At 41.6% G+C, this 17687-nt stretch overlaps 1 protein-coding gene across 1 annotated transcript; it reads right to left on the reverse strand.

Moving 5' to 3' along the window:
- Positions 1-4538: 4538 nt before the first annotated feature.
- On the reverse strand, positions 4539-16618 carry mtpn (myotrophin). Its single transcript, XM_008315611.3, has 4 exons — positions 16314-16618; positions 12975-13088; positions 12118-12201; positions 4539-4976 (listed from the first exon to the last, which is right to left on the reverse strand). Exons 1-4 carry the CDS (start codon positions 16380-16382, stop codon positions 4890-4892), a joined length of 354 nt encoding a protein of 117 aa, XP_008313833.1. The 5' UTR covers positions 16383-16618; the 3' UTR covers positions 4539-4889.
- Positions 16619-17687: the final 1069 nt, after the last annotated feature.

Genomic DNA, 17687 nt, shown 5'->3' on the forward strand with positions numbered 1-17687 from the left:
TGGGGGAGACACAAGTCAACGGTTGCTAGGCTGGTTGTTGGTAGCTGTTGGTAGCACATGTGGTGGCGTGTAAGATTCCTGACAAATAGATTGTCTTTTATTTAATAATTAGCCTGGAACTAATTGTTTGGTTCGGTAAAAGTTTAGTAAAGTTGAAGTTTTTACATTTTAGACAGACTAACTAAAACTTAAACAAATGCTGTGACTAGTATTCAGAAAAGTCACAGACACAGCATCTTCAGACACTTCAGGAGACTTCCTGCTTTGCTCAGCTGCACGCGCCACCACGACTGGCAGTCACGCTCGCAGCAGTCACAACAGTAATAATGAATCTGCTTACATTTCTAATTAAAAAAACATTCCCTAATAGAATTGTGGTCTGTGTTCCACAAATTCTGCTGGGAACACTTTGCACTGAGGCGAGGAGAGGGATTTGGATTGGGCTCATCACAGACTCGCACCCGGGGCCAAGGAAAAGGCAGCGGATAAATACGTAAATAGCCTGGAAAGAATTCCTACGCTTATGCACATGTACACGAGCTTGTCAGAGCACAGTCGCCTATGTCCAGGTGGTAAAGAAGACACTCTTCTTTATATATCGGAGTTCGTCAAAGCACTAACGGATGCATTACCGCCACCATGTGGTCGAACTCGTCAAAGCACTAACGGAAGCATTACCGCCACCATGTGGTCGAATGTTAAACTTTAACTGAGCTTCGTCATTATATCAATTAAAGACACTAGAGGGCAGTGTCTTCAGTTAATAACCTCAGTAGTCTCGTGGTCCTCTAGGTGGTGCTGGCGGCCCAAGAGTGGGTCGCGGTCCTATGTTTAAGAATCTGTGCTGTAGACTCCTGCAGAACCTTCAAGTCTCACAGACCATTTTTAACTATGTCAACGTTAAACAAAATAAAGGTTTGTCTAATTATCAACTATTTTGTTAGCCATCTATCTAGCTATCCCGGAACTATTCAAGTTGACTTTTTGTTATAGTCTGGCTAATTTAAAGCTAGCCCAGATTTTGTTAATCCCAGCCTATTTTCAGTTTGACTACATTTTAGCATTGTTTTTTATTTTTGATTGTTTTACAAACAATGAGCTATTTGCATGTTCATTAACTTCAATCTTCTGCCACTTAGCTATTCTCTGGCTAACATCTAGCCATGGAGTCATAATCGTCCACAAATATCCTGTAGTATTTGATTAACAGCTAGAAAATGAGCTACAGATTTATTGAAAATGAGTCATAAGCTAAACTACGCATGCGACTTTGAGGCAATAGTCTGAAAGAGAGCAGAAAGGAGTGGAAGTGGGGGAGAGCGAGTGAGAGAGAGCGAGCTAAAAGGCAATCCAGAGTCTGTATTAATTATGCTAATGATTTGGATTTGCTCCTTCATTAACCACCATTTTGAGCTCCCTGATCACAAGAGAAGCTCTGAATAAAGTCTCCGTGGAAACCGTAATGAAAAAAAAAAACCAGATGAGGTTTGTGCGAGTATTCATGTATGTGTGTGTTGTCTGTGTGTGCATGTATGCTGGCATGCAAGTGCTAATTACTGTATCAGATAATTAGTGGCAGAGACAGTAAGCAATCAATTAGATTCTAATCTTTAAATAGCTCTAAGGGGGTGGCGCCCCCTGTGTGTCTCTGATCCACAAATCAACGTTTGTGTTGTAAATGACTTTCTTGTGCTGTCTTTTTTATTTCATAATTTTTTTTAACCATTTCAATAAAAGCCAATTGTTGCGTCTGTATCTGGGAGAGAACTTCTGGCAGAACGAGGGGATCATTTCTCTGCAGTTTTCTTCGCCGGACAGCAGGTGGGAGCAGTGTTCAACTCAAGTTATGACTTGCGTTTTCAGCCCTACTGTCTCTTCTCTGAATGTGATCTGATGAAACCAGTGTGCACTTCACCCAGTTCCATATAAAATGTGGAATTTTATATCTCAAAGGTGAACACGATACTACACTGAAGTCCATGTAGGACTGAAGCCTTGAACGTCAACGAGAAACTGAGGAGAACGTTCACACACTGCCCTGAATGAGGAGTTGTACGGGATCAGTTTGCCTTCGTCATCTGCATAAACTAAAACCTTCAGGACGATTCACTGGCTCCACTACGATCGTCACAGTCGTCAGTTTCCTCAACATGTTTGTGTTAAAAGCAATTTAAACAGAATCCCCTGCCGACAGTCGGAGGACGGAGGCAGGAAGATGAAGCCGTGACATCGGAGCTTAGTCATTTTCTTCTTGATGGTTGCCCACGCTGCAATAATTGATTTGTCTTTGTTCTGTGTACAAACATGAGGAGTGGTCTGGAGAGGCACGTGTCAGACTGATTAACTAAACCAAGGAGAAGAAGCAGCAGAGAGCCAACGTCTCTGAAGACTCTGGACTTCTTCAGTCCAAGTCTTCCCTCTGGATGCATTGGGAAGGTGATGCAACTGTTCACCGCCAACGCAACACTTCGACTGTTAGTCTTCTATGACTACGATTTCTTGCACTCCTTTCGAACGCTGCAGAATTTCAGCAGACCCATATGACGTAGACCATCCTTTATAATGTGGGAAGATTTCGTCCTCAAAAAGGCGTCCATCGGTAGAGAGACGTTCTTTGTTCGCATCAAATAAAACAGAAATTGTACCTATTTTCAGGACAGTATCCTCCGTGTTTGAACCAGGTCAAGGTGGTTTTGAGCCTCAAAATAAATGCTGAGTCATTGCTCTGACCGCAGTGTGGGGGCTAAAGGACAGACCTGTCCAACCCGATGAATTCAAATCCACCAAGGGACGGGGGCTAAAGGACAGACCCGTCCAACCCGATGAATTCAAATCCACCAAAAGTTACTTTTTACTGCCGTCGTTTTTGGCTGCCCATCAAATACGCTTCTTTAAAAGTCAGGATACTTTTTGTAATCCACAGTCCTAAGATATTTATTAAGATTTTACCAAGGAAAGTCCTGCCAGCACCAAAACGGTCAATTTTTAAACACATCTCAGAACAAGCTATTTTCTAGTTTCCAAAGCTAAAAGTCAGACCAAGAAGGGACGCTATCGCTAGGTCAATATTTTATAATGGAATAAAATGTGAAATAATGTAGGGACTTGTCGTGAAATAGGGAAGTGCAGTTATCCATGTGTCATTTAATCACCCCTGCTACTCTCTGCTGCAGTAAAAAAAAAAAAAAAAAAAAGAGAGAGAAAAGTTCAACTGTCAAACTGAAACAAGACATCAGAACATTCTCAGGCTTAAAATAAAAGTGTCAGCACACTGATGCTATAATAAACTGATAAACGGGAGAGCGAGGCCTCCATCGCTCTCCCTCTGTGCCTGAACCTCTGTCCTCGCTCCAAGGAAGGTTGGGGAGTAGATAGGAAGTTAGGAACACTGAGAGAATCTAATGATAGTCAAGAGACTCAAACTGCCAGAATAGGAAGAAGGAACGTCACGACTGATGCTGAATCCGCCCTTTAACTGGCAACCGTTTTGACAGGTCAGGTTAGGAAAAGCAGGAATAAAAATAATGTAAGAGTTCCATTTAGCCTCGGCAGCTACAGGGGTCGTCCTTTTTGACGTAGCTATAGTAACACACAATTAGAATTTATCAGAGTAGTGGAAAAGTTTCAGAGACATTTTTTATTTCTGTTTTTAACAGAGTTTTTCTCACAACAAATTCAGCAAAAGCTCCCACCCGCCCCCCCCCCATCACAATCAGGTCATTCTGAAACCAAACCGAGGATGGACCATGAGCGTCTTATAGCATCAAAGCAAAGGGAGTATCTGACATGCAGAGATACACACAGGGAGGGCTTCGTTAATCAAACTCAAGGCAAAGGGAAACTGTATTGCCCCAACCGTCTAGTTTCAACTCTGACCCCGACTTATACCCCTCGTTAAGAGCCACTGGAGCCCGTCGATTACAAAACACACAAAAGCCCAACTTAACACTCAAGAGGAATCTGAAATCTCACTCATAGAGGTGACATAAGTACATGTCTTAAAAATTCCTTATCCAATTTTTTTGTCAAAAAATGGGAGAATCATTAACAGATTTGAAAATAGCAACATTCAAGTCTTTAAAGTTAGCCAGCATGGTGATTGGTCAAAGTATACAGACTTTTTCTTAATGTATTACCAACATTAAATGTTTCCAAAGAAAGAAAAAAAACCATCAGATATGCAAGTTACATAAGAGCAAGGTAGAAGCTGAAAGTCCGACCTCCGCAGCAGCGTGTTAATATGAGACTGAACGAAGCGTTTGGTTCTAGTACGAAGAAAACAAGGTGGAGACGGCGGCCAAACGATAAGAAAGGCTGACTTAATTACACTATAAAACCTTTCTTTTAAATATTTATACGCAGACGAGTACAGTGAAATTACTGTTCAAATCCAGACCAGACGATACTTATCCTGAAGTCGTAAAAATATTAACACGCTATTGGTTTTTATTACCGTTTGATTACAGATTTAAAGAGAGATGTGCATTGAAGTGCTAAGCTCTGCAATAACATTAGAGAGTTTGAGATCAAGTCTGCAGTATTTCCTTTTTTTTTTTTTTTTTTTTTAATAGTATTCACGTACAAGAGTGTTCCCTTAGTGAATGGTGCCTAAGGGAGTCATGAGTGTTCTTGTGTTTATTGACTACAAATGGAGGCCAAAGAAACAAAGTTAATAATAATAAAAAAAAGTTTAGTGAAAAGAAACCAGGTAAGAAGAAAAAAAAAACCACCAGACAACGCGGCTCTCCTACAGACGGACAAAAGCAGTGTTGGGACAGAGGTCGATGATGGTGGGAGGGGATAAGTCCGTCTTCTGTCAGGGGGAACCACTGCGTCCATCTGTGTGTCAGCCCACCCACCTGTCCAGCCACCCTGCGCTCAACGGCGTCTCACTTGAGCAGAGCCTTAATAGCCTCGTTCTCGCTGACTTCAAAGGCACATAAGCCGTGCGGTCCTTTATAGGTTTTGTCGGCTCCCTGTAGTGGAGAGAGAGAGAGAGAGAGAGAGAGAGAGAGAGGACATGAATATTAAATGAGCTTGGAAGGTGCATCGAGACCTGCCTCACATCTGGCAGGGGGGTTAAAGTGAGAGGCAGGAACATTTGTGGAGGAGGCAACTGTGTCCCATTTGCAACCACAAACTGCCAGATAGAAAAAAAAAAAAAGAATTGTCAACCAAAACAGGTAGAAGCTCCTGCTTTTGTCACGGCTGCTCAGGGACAATGCCTTCTGTCAGGTCGGGCTTTTCTGAGTTACTTTCATGCAAAGTTCTTGCCAAACTTGTCATGTGAAAAGTGCCATCAAAATGATAACTTAACTTTTCTATGACCATGCGTGGTCTCCTTTGTAAGTAACCTTGTTTTTGACAGCACAGCAGTCAAATTGTGATTACAATCTTTCCCCCCGCCCTAAGTGAACCTTGGCCAAGAAAAGCAGCAGACACAGACAAACAGGGTGTCCATAGTGTACTTGTATATGCAGGAAGTTTGACAACTATTGCATTAAAATAAAAAAAACATTAACCGCTGTTCAAGTCAAATATTTTGCATTTATTACAAAAATCAGGTAGGACTAAAACCCAGACACTGTAATAAAAATGTCACGGAAACTTCAATTTGTCGCACGTATTTAATGTGTACATTTTTTTAAGTACTTTATTGCAACACAGGATGCATTTTTTTTAAGTACTTTATAGCAACACAGGATGCATGCCTTCATTAAAGGAGAACTTTTTCTATAAATGTACTTTGTAGTGAGATGACTAAGAAAGTCCTAGTGTCTAAGAATGGGGGTTAACAGTTTCTGTAATTTTCCAGGTTGGGAAACGTTATCTCCAGGTGTCTTCTACAAACCGTGTGACCAATAATTTCAAATGTTTTCTCTAGCTACATGGTTTCTGCAGTTCCATTCATCCATCATCAACTGCTTATCTGGGGTCGCGGGGCTAACAGTCGGAGCAGGGACGCCCAGGCTTCCCTCTCCCCAGACACTTTTTCCAGCTCTTCCGGGGGGATTCCGCGGCGTCCGGGCGCATACGGGGACGGCACCCGAGCACCTCCCGAGGGAGGCGCCCGGGGGGCATGCGATGTAAATGCCCAAGCCACCTCAGCTGACTCCTCTCGATGAGGAGGAGCAGCGGCTCTACTTGACAGAGCTCCTCACCCTGTCTCTAAGGGAGCGCTCTGCCACCCTGTGGAGAAAGCTCATTTCAGCCGCTTGTATCCTGGATCTCGTTTTTTTCGGTCACGACCCAGAGCTCATGACCATAGGTGAGGATATGAACGTAGATCGACCGGTAAATCGAGAGCTTTGCCTTTCGGCTCAGCTTCTTCTTCACCAGAACGGACCAATACAGCGACCACATTACTGCAGCCGCTGCACCGATCCGCCTGTCAATCTCATGTTCCATCCTACCCTCACTCGTGAACCCAAAATACTTAAACTCCTCCACCTGAATATTTGAACCACAACCTTAACGTGGTGGAGGGGTTCAACTATCCGAATGAACCTAGGAGCTATGTTGTCAGGGGCTTAATGCCCCAGTAGGGTCTCCCAAGGCAAACAGGTCCTAGGCAACGGATCAGTTGACCCAGCAAAACAACAAATGATGGCTTCATCAACAGCTTGTTTTTATTTGGAACATAACCATTGAGGTATTATTGTACATTATGAACAGCAAGGGCCCTGAAACAATGCCCTGCGGTACGCCAGACTGAACTGTCAATGTATCAGTCAAATATTCGAGGGACCACAGAAAAGTTCTAATGAGATCTTAAATTAAACAAGATGACGTGACCCACAGAACAAACTTGCCTTTGGTTAACTCTGGGTGACGCATGAGTTCAGTCTCCTCAGGTCAGATTCTTTTTTGGAATTAAGGTACACAGAGAGTACTTCTTGTGTGTTTGTTTGTTACCAAATTAGAAATTATATTACGTATTTTTGGAAGTTCTGCAAAACCTTTGGTGACCTCACTCTTCAGAGAGACTCTTGTCGGAGTATAATGCCGGTGCTGTTTTACACTAAACAGTAGCTTAGTGTTACTAAAAGAGGCTCTTTGAATCTTTCCGTCACCTTTACTTGACTGAAGTTCAGACCCTAAACACTTGAGTCCCACTGTCTTTTTTTCTCTCCCAAAAAAAGAAAAAGAAAAAAAAAGTAAGAGGTGCCTGAGCCCAAATCCACTGAGCTCTGATGGATAAGAGAAAAAGAACTTTAAGGAGATTGGAGCGGGTGCAAGTGTTTGGATTACTAAGGACAAAAGGCAAACATAAATAAGATGTTAGGATCAGACCGACGTTGTATTGAACGCACATGTAGTGAAAACTAATTGAATGGGTGACGGAGGAGTAGAGCGGCATGCGGTGGAGAAAACGCTTCTTTGTTTGGCCTGCCAACTTCAGCCTCTTAGCTCAGGGCTTATACAGCCCAGGCAGACAGAGTCTATTGTTGCGTGGAGAAGCAGGGCATCAAAAACAATGTGACCCCATTCGACTGCCTCCAAGTGTGAGGATGCAAATTTTTCTGCTAAAAGTGCAACAGAGCAAGTCACAAGCAAGCGAGAGAGAAAGAGAGAGAGAGAGAGAGAGAGAGGAAGGGGGGGAGAGATTAAGCAGGGCTCGGTGGGTAACCTGACATTTCTCTGCAACCCGGGAGGAGATAAAAAGAGAATCTAAAAAGAGAGATTTATAACTTGCTTTTGCGTCTGCCCAAGTCATTGCTCTGTGCTGACGTGCAACGTCTGAACTTGAAAAAGACGCTTGTGACCCTTCCGTTCTTCTGATGTATTTTTTTTTTTTTAGACCGAGAGAGTCAATGAGCAGAAAGAGACGTAATTTGTAAAAATCGCATGCGAAGAAAATCAAATTTCAAAGGCATTTTTAACAGCATGTGGCATGGAGCTCGGGCTTTGGTTCTGTGAGGGATGAAAAGGCTAATATCCCTTTGATGTTCGCTAAATATCCTAATTAAGATATGGTCTTAAAATTAAGGCAAGAGCCATCATTCTTGATGAACTTTCGATTAGTTTAACAAAAATTTCAAACTGATGCTTGCCACAAATAACTTAAAAGTTGGAACAAAAGTAAAGTAGCACTAAAAACTAAAAAATTAGCAGGTTTGTAGATGACATGTTTGTGTGTCAATACTGCCAGGGCAGAAACTAAGTAAATGTATTGAATTTGTAGAAAATAAATAAAGATGCAGTATTCAGTTGGCTACTGAAGCAACAGATTCCTTCATTTCCCCAAGGGATTAATAATAATTCGATGATCCATCCATCCATCCATCCATCCATCCATCCACACTTAAGTTACAATGTGCCTTTGGTAGCAGTTCCAGGAAAATGTCCACAAATATGTTTGTGGGCAAGAAGGAAGAGCAAAAACACTCTCTCGTTTCCAGCTTTAGGGAAGACATATGTAGCTGGTTGAAGACGGTAGCCTGACTTATCCACCCACCACAGGCCTCATTTAGACAGCATTAAGCCTTGACCCCTGCCCTTTATTTTATCAATACCATACCTATGGTCTGACTAACTCAAAGATGTACCCCAAGTCCACAACAACCTGGGATGTAAACTGTTCCATAATTATCAGACCCTTTTGATCCCTGCACATTCATGTGGCTCTAAAGACATTATGGCATATCTGCAACAGACCGATGCTCCCTGTGGGTATTCAAGGTAGAGCTGCACTAATAGCTCTGGGTCTGCTCCTCCTCCTCACCACAGCCTCTCAGACTTCACAATAATGTCCCCGGTGGTCATCCGCCTCAGTCACATCCTCACAACACCACTTAAAGTAATGAGCTTTCTCCAACTTGAATAATGACCCTTTAGAAACACCTCACTGTCCAAACATTACAGTCACAGAGAAAGGCAGAGGTAGAGACGGCCTAATGAGTAAGAACAGACTCTCAGGGCCGTCACTGGCCAAACTGAGCTGCACCATCATCCTGGATTATGGAGCCATCCAGTCAACGCAGCAGCGTTTCAGTAATGTAATGCCACTGACCTGCCAAGTGTCCATTAAGTTTTCATTACGGGACCAATGGGTGGAATTGAAAAATCTCCCACGCACAAGTGTTCACAACACAGGCTGCTGATATCTACTGTGAAATATAAAAAAAGCCTTTTATACAGTGAATCAGTGCTAAAAAAATACATTGTATCTTTTTCAAGACCAGCAAAGAAAAGACTATAAATAAATGCCACCTCAACACAACGATGCCACAACTTGACAGTCATACACAATTCTATACAGGAACAACTGTTGTGTGAGCATTCACGGCGTTGCTGACTTAAAATGAACTGGCTGGCCTCTACAGACTGCAGTCAGCACTCTTGGTCCAAATTCTCATGGCTCGGTCACCTATTGGGGTTAAAGGGCATTTAATAATTCATAGAAAACAACAGCATAGCAGTCAGACAAGGGTGGCCTCCCAAGATGCAACAGGGAACAGAAACCTTTATCACTGCCAAAACCCTCTTAAGAATGCTGGACAATTTCTTACTCCCTGCAGACTACCACAGAGATTGGATTTGCTGTGGCCAGGTCAGTAGCGTGGCTCTCGGTTCATATGTTGGTCTAATGTCAAGTGCTGTGGCAGACATACTATATGTCTGCTTCCTGTGGTTGACTAATGACCTTTTGAGTGTTAATCTGTACCAGGGCTTAGTGCAGATAAGCAGGAAGTAAACCTGTGCTTTTGTTCAAATGTTTGTCCCTTGCCCTAATCCCCGATGCGATGATCTTTGGCGTCTCTTCCCATCTCCCATAAGACACGACTTTTATTTCCCATGAGAAAATCCACATCTTGCGGCTAAACCTTTCCAGGTCTCACTTTCGAAAGCCCAGCTTTCAACAACTGAACCTGCTACTTCCACGACTGTTAGCAGCTAACAATTACAAGAGTAGCGGATTGTTAATAATAAATGTGCATTCATTAATCAACATGCCTGTAAATAAAAAGAGAATTGGAATGCTTTACTGAATCGATTTCACCCCCTCCTTCTGAGTGGTGGACTTGTGTTTGGCGTTCTCCGCTTCCCTCACTTTATCTTCTGGCCAACAGCTCTGATGGCCAGCTGAGTGAAAGAGCCAGCTGCCGGCCAGCTGCCGGCCAATTGCAAGCTGCTGGCCAACTAATGCTGGGGACAGGGCATGTGGCTGTGTTTGTGAAAAATTAGTCTTAATACCAACCAATGCCAACGGAAAAAAACGATTTGAATTAAGGGTCTCTTTGGCCAAATAAAATGGTTTTGGTTTTTCTAAATGTCCCTACATCACTTGTCTTTTTAAACATCTGCATCAGAGTACATTGGAAATGTGATTCTGTGTTTGGCTGTTGAACATCCAGCCTCCCTCACCCACCCTCACCCCCTTGTTACTTTTGTTGGTTTAATATGATGCTAAACATCTCTGTGGAGGGGCTTTAATTCATCCTGCCTGACTAGGAACAGACAGCTGCACACTTATCCTCAACCCCTAAATATACATCTCGTCATCTCACATATACAGCACGTCCATGAGTGGGTATGCATGCACAAACACTGTTTACTTTTTGTGCAGTTTTGTGTGCAAGCCACATCAACATTCTCTAAATGCAAATGTGTCGATATAGGAAATGGGATTAGGATTCACTGTGATATAACGAGTTAAGAAACAATCCCTTGTCAACAGCTTTCTTTTCGTACTTCCACATACTTCTACAGTAAAACTAGAACCATAAACTTTTTTTGCTCAACTACTAGTATCTTGAAAATGGTCAAAATGTGTAAGCAGCCCAGGGTGAAATTTAGTTGGCTGCAAAATAAAAAAAAGGCTCTCACTTTATGATTATGAAATGTGTAAGCAGCCCAGGGTGAAGTTTAGTTGGCTGCAAAATAAAAAAAAAAAGGCTCTCACTTTATGATTATCTTAATCTAATGTTTAACTTGTCCATGTGAAATACTTGTTTAATATTAATTCTTGCCCTTACTCCTCTCCAAACTCATCTTAAACATTAAAATACCTTTTAATTCAAGAATCTTCAATGTTCCCCAAAAAATGGACCACTTCTATAGTTGTACATGATACAAATACACACACACACACGAGAAGTAGAATGTATAAAAGCAGACATGGCACCTCAGCCACATCAGACACAATCGACCTTTTGCGGATCAAGAAGTGTGAGATAAAACCACAGGGTGACATCTGAATATGTGTATGTCAATTCCTTTATCCTTTCTCCAGTCCCGGGCTCATGTACAGGACATGTGACAAACAAGATTGTCCTTCACTCTGAATTTACGGCCGACGTGTGCCGAGCTGCAGCCATAAAAAGGATAACCGAAATAAATCAGGACTTTGTGAGCTGTACAGTCGGCACCAGCTTTCTTCTTCTGACACTCGTTGACTATTAAGTGACAGATGTCTAATGACACTGATGAAGGAGGCGCTGAAAGACGAGTTGCTATTATGGCCTCCTTTTGGTGTGTCATTCGTCGTCTGTGGGGCCATCAATTCCGCCGCAGTCTGGGTTAAAATTAGGCTGCGGAGGAACGGAGCTCCAGCAGCAGGGTGAACAGAAGTGACATCATTTATGTGCATGCGACTGGTGTCACCATGTTCAGGTGCAAAGTGAAAGAAAAAGCAATGACTTTCTAAAAGATATCTCCTGTGACTTAAAAAAAACAAACATATAAAAGACGCCTGTTAGATAGCACACACGAATGTTATTCCTCAGCAGTTTAAACTTGGCATAATTATTGCAGTTGGCTTATTTACCCGTCGCACTCCCCGACGACCACTGCCAGCTGCGTCTGACACAGTATTGTCTCTCTGCTCACAGAGGTAACTGTGTGATTCAGTCCGGGGTGAAGGACAGAACAGACCTTTTTTTCACGGAGCATAATGAAAGCTCACAAAAACAAACACGAACACTAGTGAACAATTTCAAAAGTGTGTGGACGTTCTATGAAAATTCCAGCACGGCCTCCCCGGGTCTGGATTTAACAAAAAGGGTCTTTTGTCCGACAAGTTACCTCATCAGCACTGGCAGCCCACAGCCAGCCCCCCCCCCACGTACAGACACACACATGCACATGAAATCAGGCTCACATCAGAATACCAACCTTTTCTAGCAGGAGTGTGACACATGAGACGTGGCCCTCGCCACAGGCATACAGCAGTGGAGATAACTCATGTTTGTCCAGAGCCTGTGGAGGGAGAGAATGTAGCTAGCATAAGTACAGCATACGAACATATGCAAAAGGGCATCATATATAAAGAATACAATTGGTTTAAATCAGGTGTCTCAAACTCAGAGACTCATTTTGCCAAAGGCACTTGTATCAAAAAGGTGGAATTAGGAGATAATTTTGTCCAAATACATCAACCTTTAAATTTATAACTAACAAAATAAATGCCTGGTATCAAATGACACAGTGATAGGGGAACTCTGATCTAAAGCACATTAAAAAATGTTTGTTTCCTTCTTTGATATGGACGCATTATCTCAATATCTATTTTTACACTTTGCAAAACAAACAACTCAATTAGATATCCCTGAATTTGCCTTATTAACCCCCCCCACACACACACACACACAAAATCTTCAGTAACAAACGTCAATAAACTCTTTGGTGAATCTAAAAGCTCTTGCAAATTACTATTATTACTAACACTGGAGGGGGTCTCACAAAGAGAGCACAGAGATCTGTCTGTCGACACCATTCAAGAACAGTGCCAGTAGAGTTCCAGATGCAAATTGGGCTTAATTTTAGGTCTGGTTAATATGGACGGTGGTTGAGTGAGTGAATGAACAATGGCTGTAATGAGATACGACAAGCCGAGCTAGATGCGCTGTTTGTGTATAAACAAACTGATAATCCTTATTTGACCACTAAGAACAGACCGTGAAAAGAGACGGCTTTCTGTTTTACAAATTCATGCAAAAACGGTGTGATACGAGGAGCTGGCACTTGCTTACGTTAACGTCGGCTCCCTTTGAAATAAGGTACTCCATCACGTCTCTGTGTCCATAGTCCGCAGTGTAGTGCAAAGGCTTCCTACCTTCTTCTAAGGTCCGGTTGATATCCTCAGCCTACAAGAGAGAATGAAACAAAAATTAGAATATACTCTGAAGGGAAACAGGACACCACCTCCTCCACATCACTTCAATGTTATAGTGGTTAGAGCTCAGACTGACAAAATAGATTGGTGAGAAAAGACAGGCCGTCACCTCATGGTACTTACAAAGCACATATGCATGTGAGTGTGTATCAAGGAGAAAGCACGTCAGAAAGCCGTGGAACGTCTGCTTTGTAAGAACTGGACCAAACAATTACTTCCAATACTAGTACTAATTGTGAAAACACAGGCGTGGGAATGAACTGCTGTCATTGAAAAAAAAATATCTGTGCAAAAAGACTGCAAGGCAGTGACATTTTACTTTCAATATTTTCTTTTATTTATGGAGAAACTGCATTTATTGACTATCATTGACTTTGTTCTGTAGAAATAGCAGTGTTTAAGGAATGAGAGTCTTTCAAATAAAGCGATGTTTTGAAACAGGAAGTATGAGGGACAGGTCACACAACTGTGACTGCGAGAAGCTTTAGTTTTTGTTTCTGTTGTATATATAGTCAACTGTACAACAACACAGAAGAGTAAGCCACATGTCTACGCTCTCATTTCTCTTGCAACTGTTAGCTGGATTCTTTTTTTTTTTTTTACTGTATTAGAGGATGCAGCATTGTTGTAAAATCCAGATATGTCATATCTGAATTTAGTCGAAAATGATTTAAACCAGTCAGCCAAAAGCAGTTTGAATGGCCGTTACTAGTCCACAGGTGTTTTAGACGTTTCCAAGACATCCACATGGTGGGATGTAAGAGTATTTGTATTGAATATTTTTACATTTCAAAATCAGATTAAAAAAAAAGCCATTGAAAAAAGTGAACATTTTGTCCCTAGTCTGTTTGTCTGTTAAGTAAAAACAATTAAATTGCTATTGCACTTGAAGAGTAAGTGTACAAACGTGTGGGAAAACTCTATGGTTGGTCGTAGGTGGATATCATGTGACAGGACTCCACCCCTACACCTGAGTCTGGGATATCAGAAATCCTTGGGCTATGTGGTTCCCCCAGGGGTGAAAACAAAAAGAATGAATAAAAAACAAGTACGGGTAGTGGACCGTTTGGAGAGATAATGTATATTTTTTTATTGTATTTTTTAAAAAAAATTGACAGAAATTACAACGGAACTGAATATTTACATTGACGAAAACAAGAGCCAGAACCAACTGACTTCCTTGCGGCCACTTCCTAGTTTAAAGTTAATGTTTTATTTGATGGAAGAAATTAACATTGGTTTCCACAGACTAACACTGGCCAGAACAGCTGATAAATTCAAAGCTGTTACAGTTAACACATGATTGAATTTACAAGTGTAGTCTCTGGTATTTGTGGTTCATGTGAATGTTACACAATAGCTTTAAAAGTTAACCCTGAAGTATTTAATGAGAACAGATTTATTACAAATAATATATAACAAGGCACTCGCCCTAAACTACCATTATTATATTAAATATAACTTCAACGTTGTATTTCAGTGCACACATTTGCTGGTCATGTCTGAACCACCGCCTGGCTCTGATCACCAATCACCTCTATCGCTAACTCCAGTGAAGGTCAAGTACACCCCACCGAAGACAATTCATTATCCTCTCATTCCCACTGAATACATTAGCAATGACGGATATAGCACATACTGTAGCTCAAACCTCTTTAATGGAGTTGAAATATCACCTGATATGATGGCACTTCCAACCATTGAGAAAATATAAAAAGAATATTCTGGTGTAATTCCCACTATCTAAAATAAGAAGATGGCAATACATGTCTAGAACCTGACATTTATGTTTAGGAAGTACAATGATCCAAGATGATGATCAGAACTGAGAAGAAATTAACATCAAACCTGGTGTCAACATAGAAACAGAGTAGCCAACTGCCCTGCAGTGATACTATTAGAATCGTGTTTCTTTTTGTCAAGTTAACAGTGTCTTAAATGTTGGACATGCAAGAGACAGATTTGGTACATTAGACTTTTTAATAGGAATTTAAAAAAACAACATATGTTGTGCAGGAACCTTGATTTGTATGTTTTTTTCTTCTGGGTACTCATTATATTAGCTTAAAATGACCTGTTTCATACCTACTCAAACTCATTCATGAACTGGACAAAATGAATAACCCTGATGTGTCATGTCAAAGACAGCAGCTTTATTCTGGCACATCACAATTGATCATCATCCAGAAACACTGCACTTTGACAGTTAGTGCACCTGGGATATAAAAGTTAAATACTTTTTTCGCCCCCTTTTCAAATATAAATAAATAACCAGAAACAAAAATAGATGGGTTTGAATTCAAGATTAAATTAAAATACACGTGAACCGTATTTACATATTCAAAAGGTAACCGTACGTGCAGGTATGCAGTCTGGTTATACTGTAAGACACATACTGGCCTCAGTAAAGAGAATTATTTCAACGCCTTTTGAAAACAACCACATGTCCAAATGTTCAGAAACTTAACTTTAATATCTCTAGAATATAGATAGTATGGTTAGAATTCTACACATTGCGTCTGAAAGCCGTGGTTTGTTCTGCTGATACTGCTAAGACCCACGCCCACCGGCGAAACACAACGAGGGCCTAAATCCTTGGTTAGCTCGAATTCCTAAAAGCTACATTTAGAGTAGCATCAGTCAGCGGCGGAGGCAGTGACTGGTACGGCTCAAAGTCCACTCATAAAGTGCACAAACGCTACTGTGGCTAATAACACTGGCGTGCTTGTGTATCCAGATGACCCATTACAGGAAACCCCAGCTATTGAAAGATACTAAGTTAGTCTGTTTTGTACACAGCAAAGTGGAGACAGTTATCTGGTTACAAAGCTGAAGCCACCGAATATACATTTACAACCCAGACCGCCGTGTCAGTGTAGGCGACGCGCTAGCCTGGGACTCGCCCACTGGCTGCTCCACAGGTAAATGTTAGCACCGCTTGCTGGGAACTATGGCAACTTTACCATAGCGGTCATTTGCAACAAAAATGATTAGCCTTATATTATTAATTCATGTTCCGCCAAAGCACCACCGAGGATAAAAGCCTTTAAAGCGCATTAGCGTTCGTTACTGTTGCCTCACATTGTACTGATACTAGCCACCGTTAGCTCCGTGGCCAAGTAGCTGGGCTAACGCCCTGACGTTACTTGGATGAAACTGCTACAGCCCTTAACCGATGGACCATCTCTTAACTCACCGTTAGTTTGGTTTTGACCTCATCTATGTCACCGGTCTTCAATGCCCAAATCAACTCTTTATCCCCCATCTTCCTGCTGTATGCTCCGGTGTCACTCGTCCCTCAAACTGCAGTGGTCAAGTTTAAAGTTAGCTAGCTTAAGCTAATGCCAGCTAACGTCAGCACAAGACCGTAGGACGGAGATTAGATCCGAGACAAAATAGTTCGAGTCGGTACGACAGTTAGTCTCGTAGGCAATGTGGCGAAAGACGGGGATCCGCCTTTTTGCGAGCCAGAAGCATTTCCGATGCAGCAACCCGGAAATTAACTTTTGAAGGGGGAAAAGCTAAATGGTGCATTTGTGTGCTGTTGTAAATTAGAAACTACAAAAAATCAAACTTCGAAATCAATTATTTCTTCTCGCTCCAGTGAAAATATTTAAACCCAAATGATCTAATAAACTAACATGTAGATATTTTACGGCCATTTCATAATATTTAATGGCTTACTGTATTTTTTAAAGTTATGCGGTAAATATTCCTACAGTCATGAAGATATTGAACACACCATAGCTTACCGTGCCCTAACTTCAAAAAGACATAAATGAAATGAAAAAATAGAAGAAAAATAATAAATCTGACGGAAAACACAATACAATACAAAAGACAAAATTATGACACGTTAGTTTTGAATATATATTTACATAAGTTAAAATTTTAAAATTAAATTCAAATTTAACAATTGACAAAAACAATAAAACATAGATAAATCGCACATATTATGTTTTCCACAGTAGAGATTAACCCAACGAACAGTTGTTTAAACAAGTCAATATAAATGCTAATGCACGCAATTGTTGACTCCTTAGCTATGAGGGAATGATTTGCATCACATGACTGGGTCATTAACCCTGGGAGACCCCATCAACACTGTAACATATCTGAACAAGACATCTTGTCCTCAGCTTAGGGATCTGAGCTGAATAAACTTTGACCCTTTCACCAACAATCAATACAACTTCATGTTCATGCATTCGTATCAGGAAGCAAGAGGGGATCCCCCTTTCAGCCCGCCCCTCTCCCGACAATCAGTAGACCTCATGACTGATGATGTTTTAGCTCAGTGTGACTGGTCGAGGGTTATTTTAAAGCCACCTTGGAAATCAATGCATTCATTGCAATACCTGCTGGACGCAATCAGCGCCAGTGCAACGTGTCATCTAAGAAGAATTGGAACCTTGGAAATCAATGCATTCATCGCAATACCTGCTGGACGCAATCAGTGCCAGTGCAACGTGTCATCTAAGAAGAACTCCTTGATCAGCCCCTCTTCCCTGACAAATGGCGGCTCGGCTTTAGAAAGACAATGTGGCAGGAGGAGGAGAGGAAGGGAGAG

The sequence above is a fragment of the Cynoglossus semilaevis genome, chromosome 8 (assembly GCF_000523025.1).
Source record: "Cynoglossus semilaevis isolate Cse_v1.0 chromosome 8, Cse_v1.0, whole genome shotgun sequence".
Lineage (NCBI taxonomy): Eukaryota > Metazoa > Chordata > Actinopteri > Pleuronectiformes > Cynoglossidae > Cynoglossus > Cynoglossus semilaevis.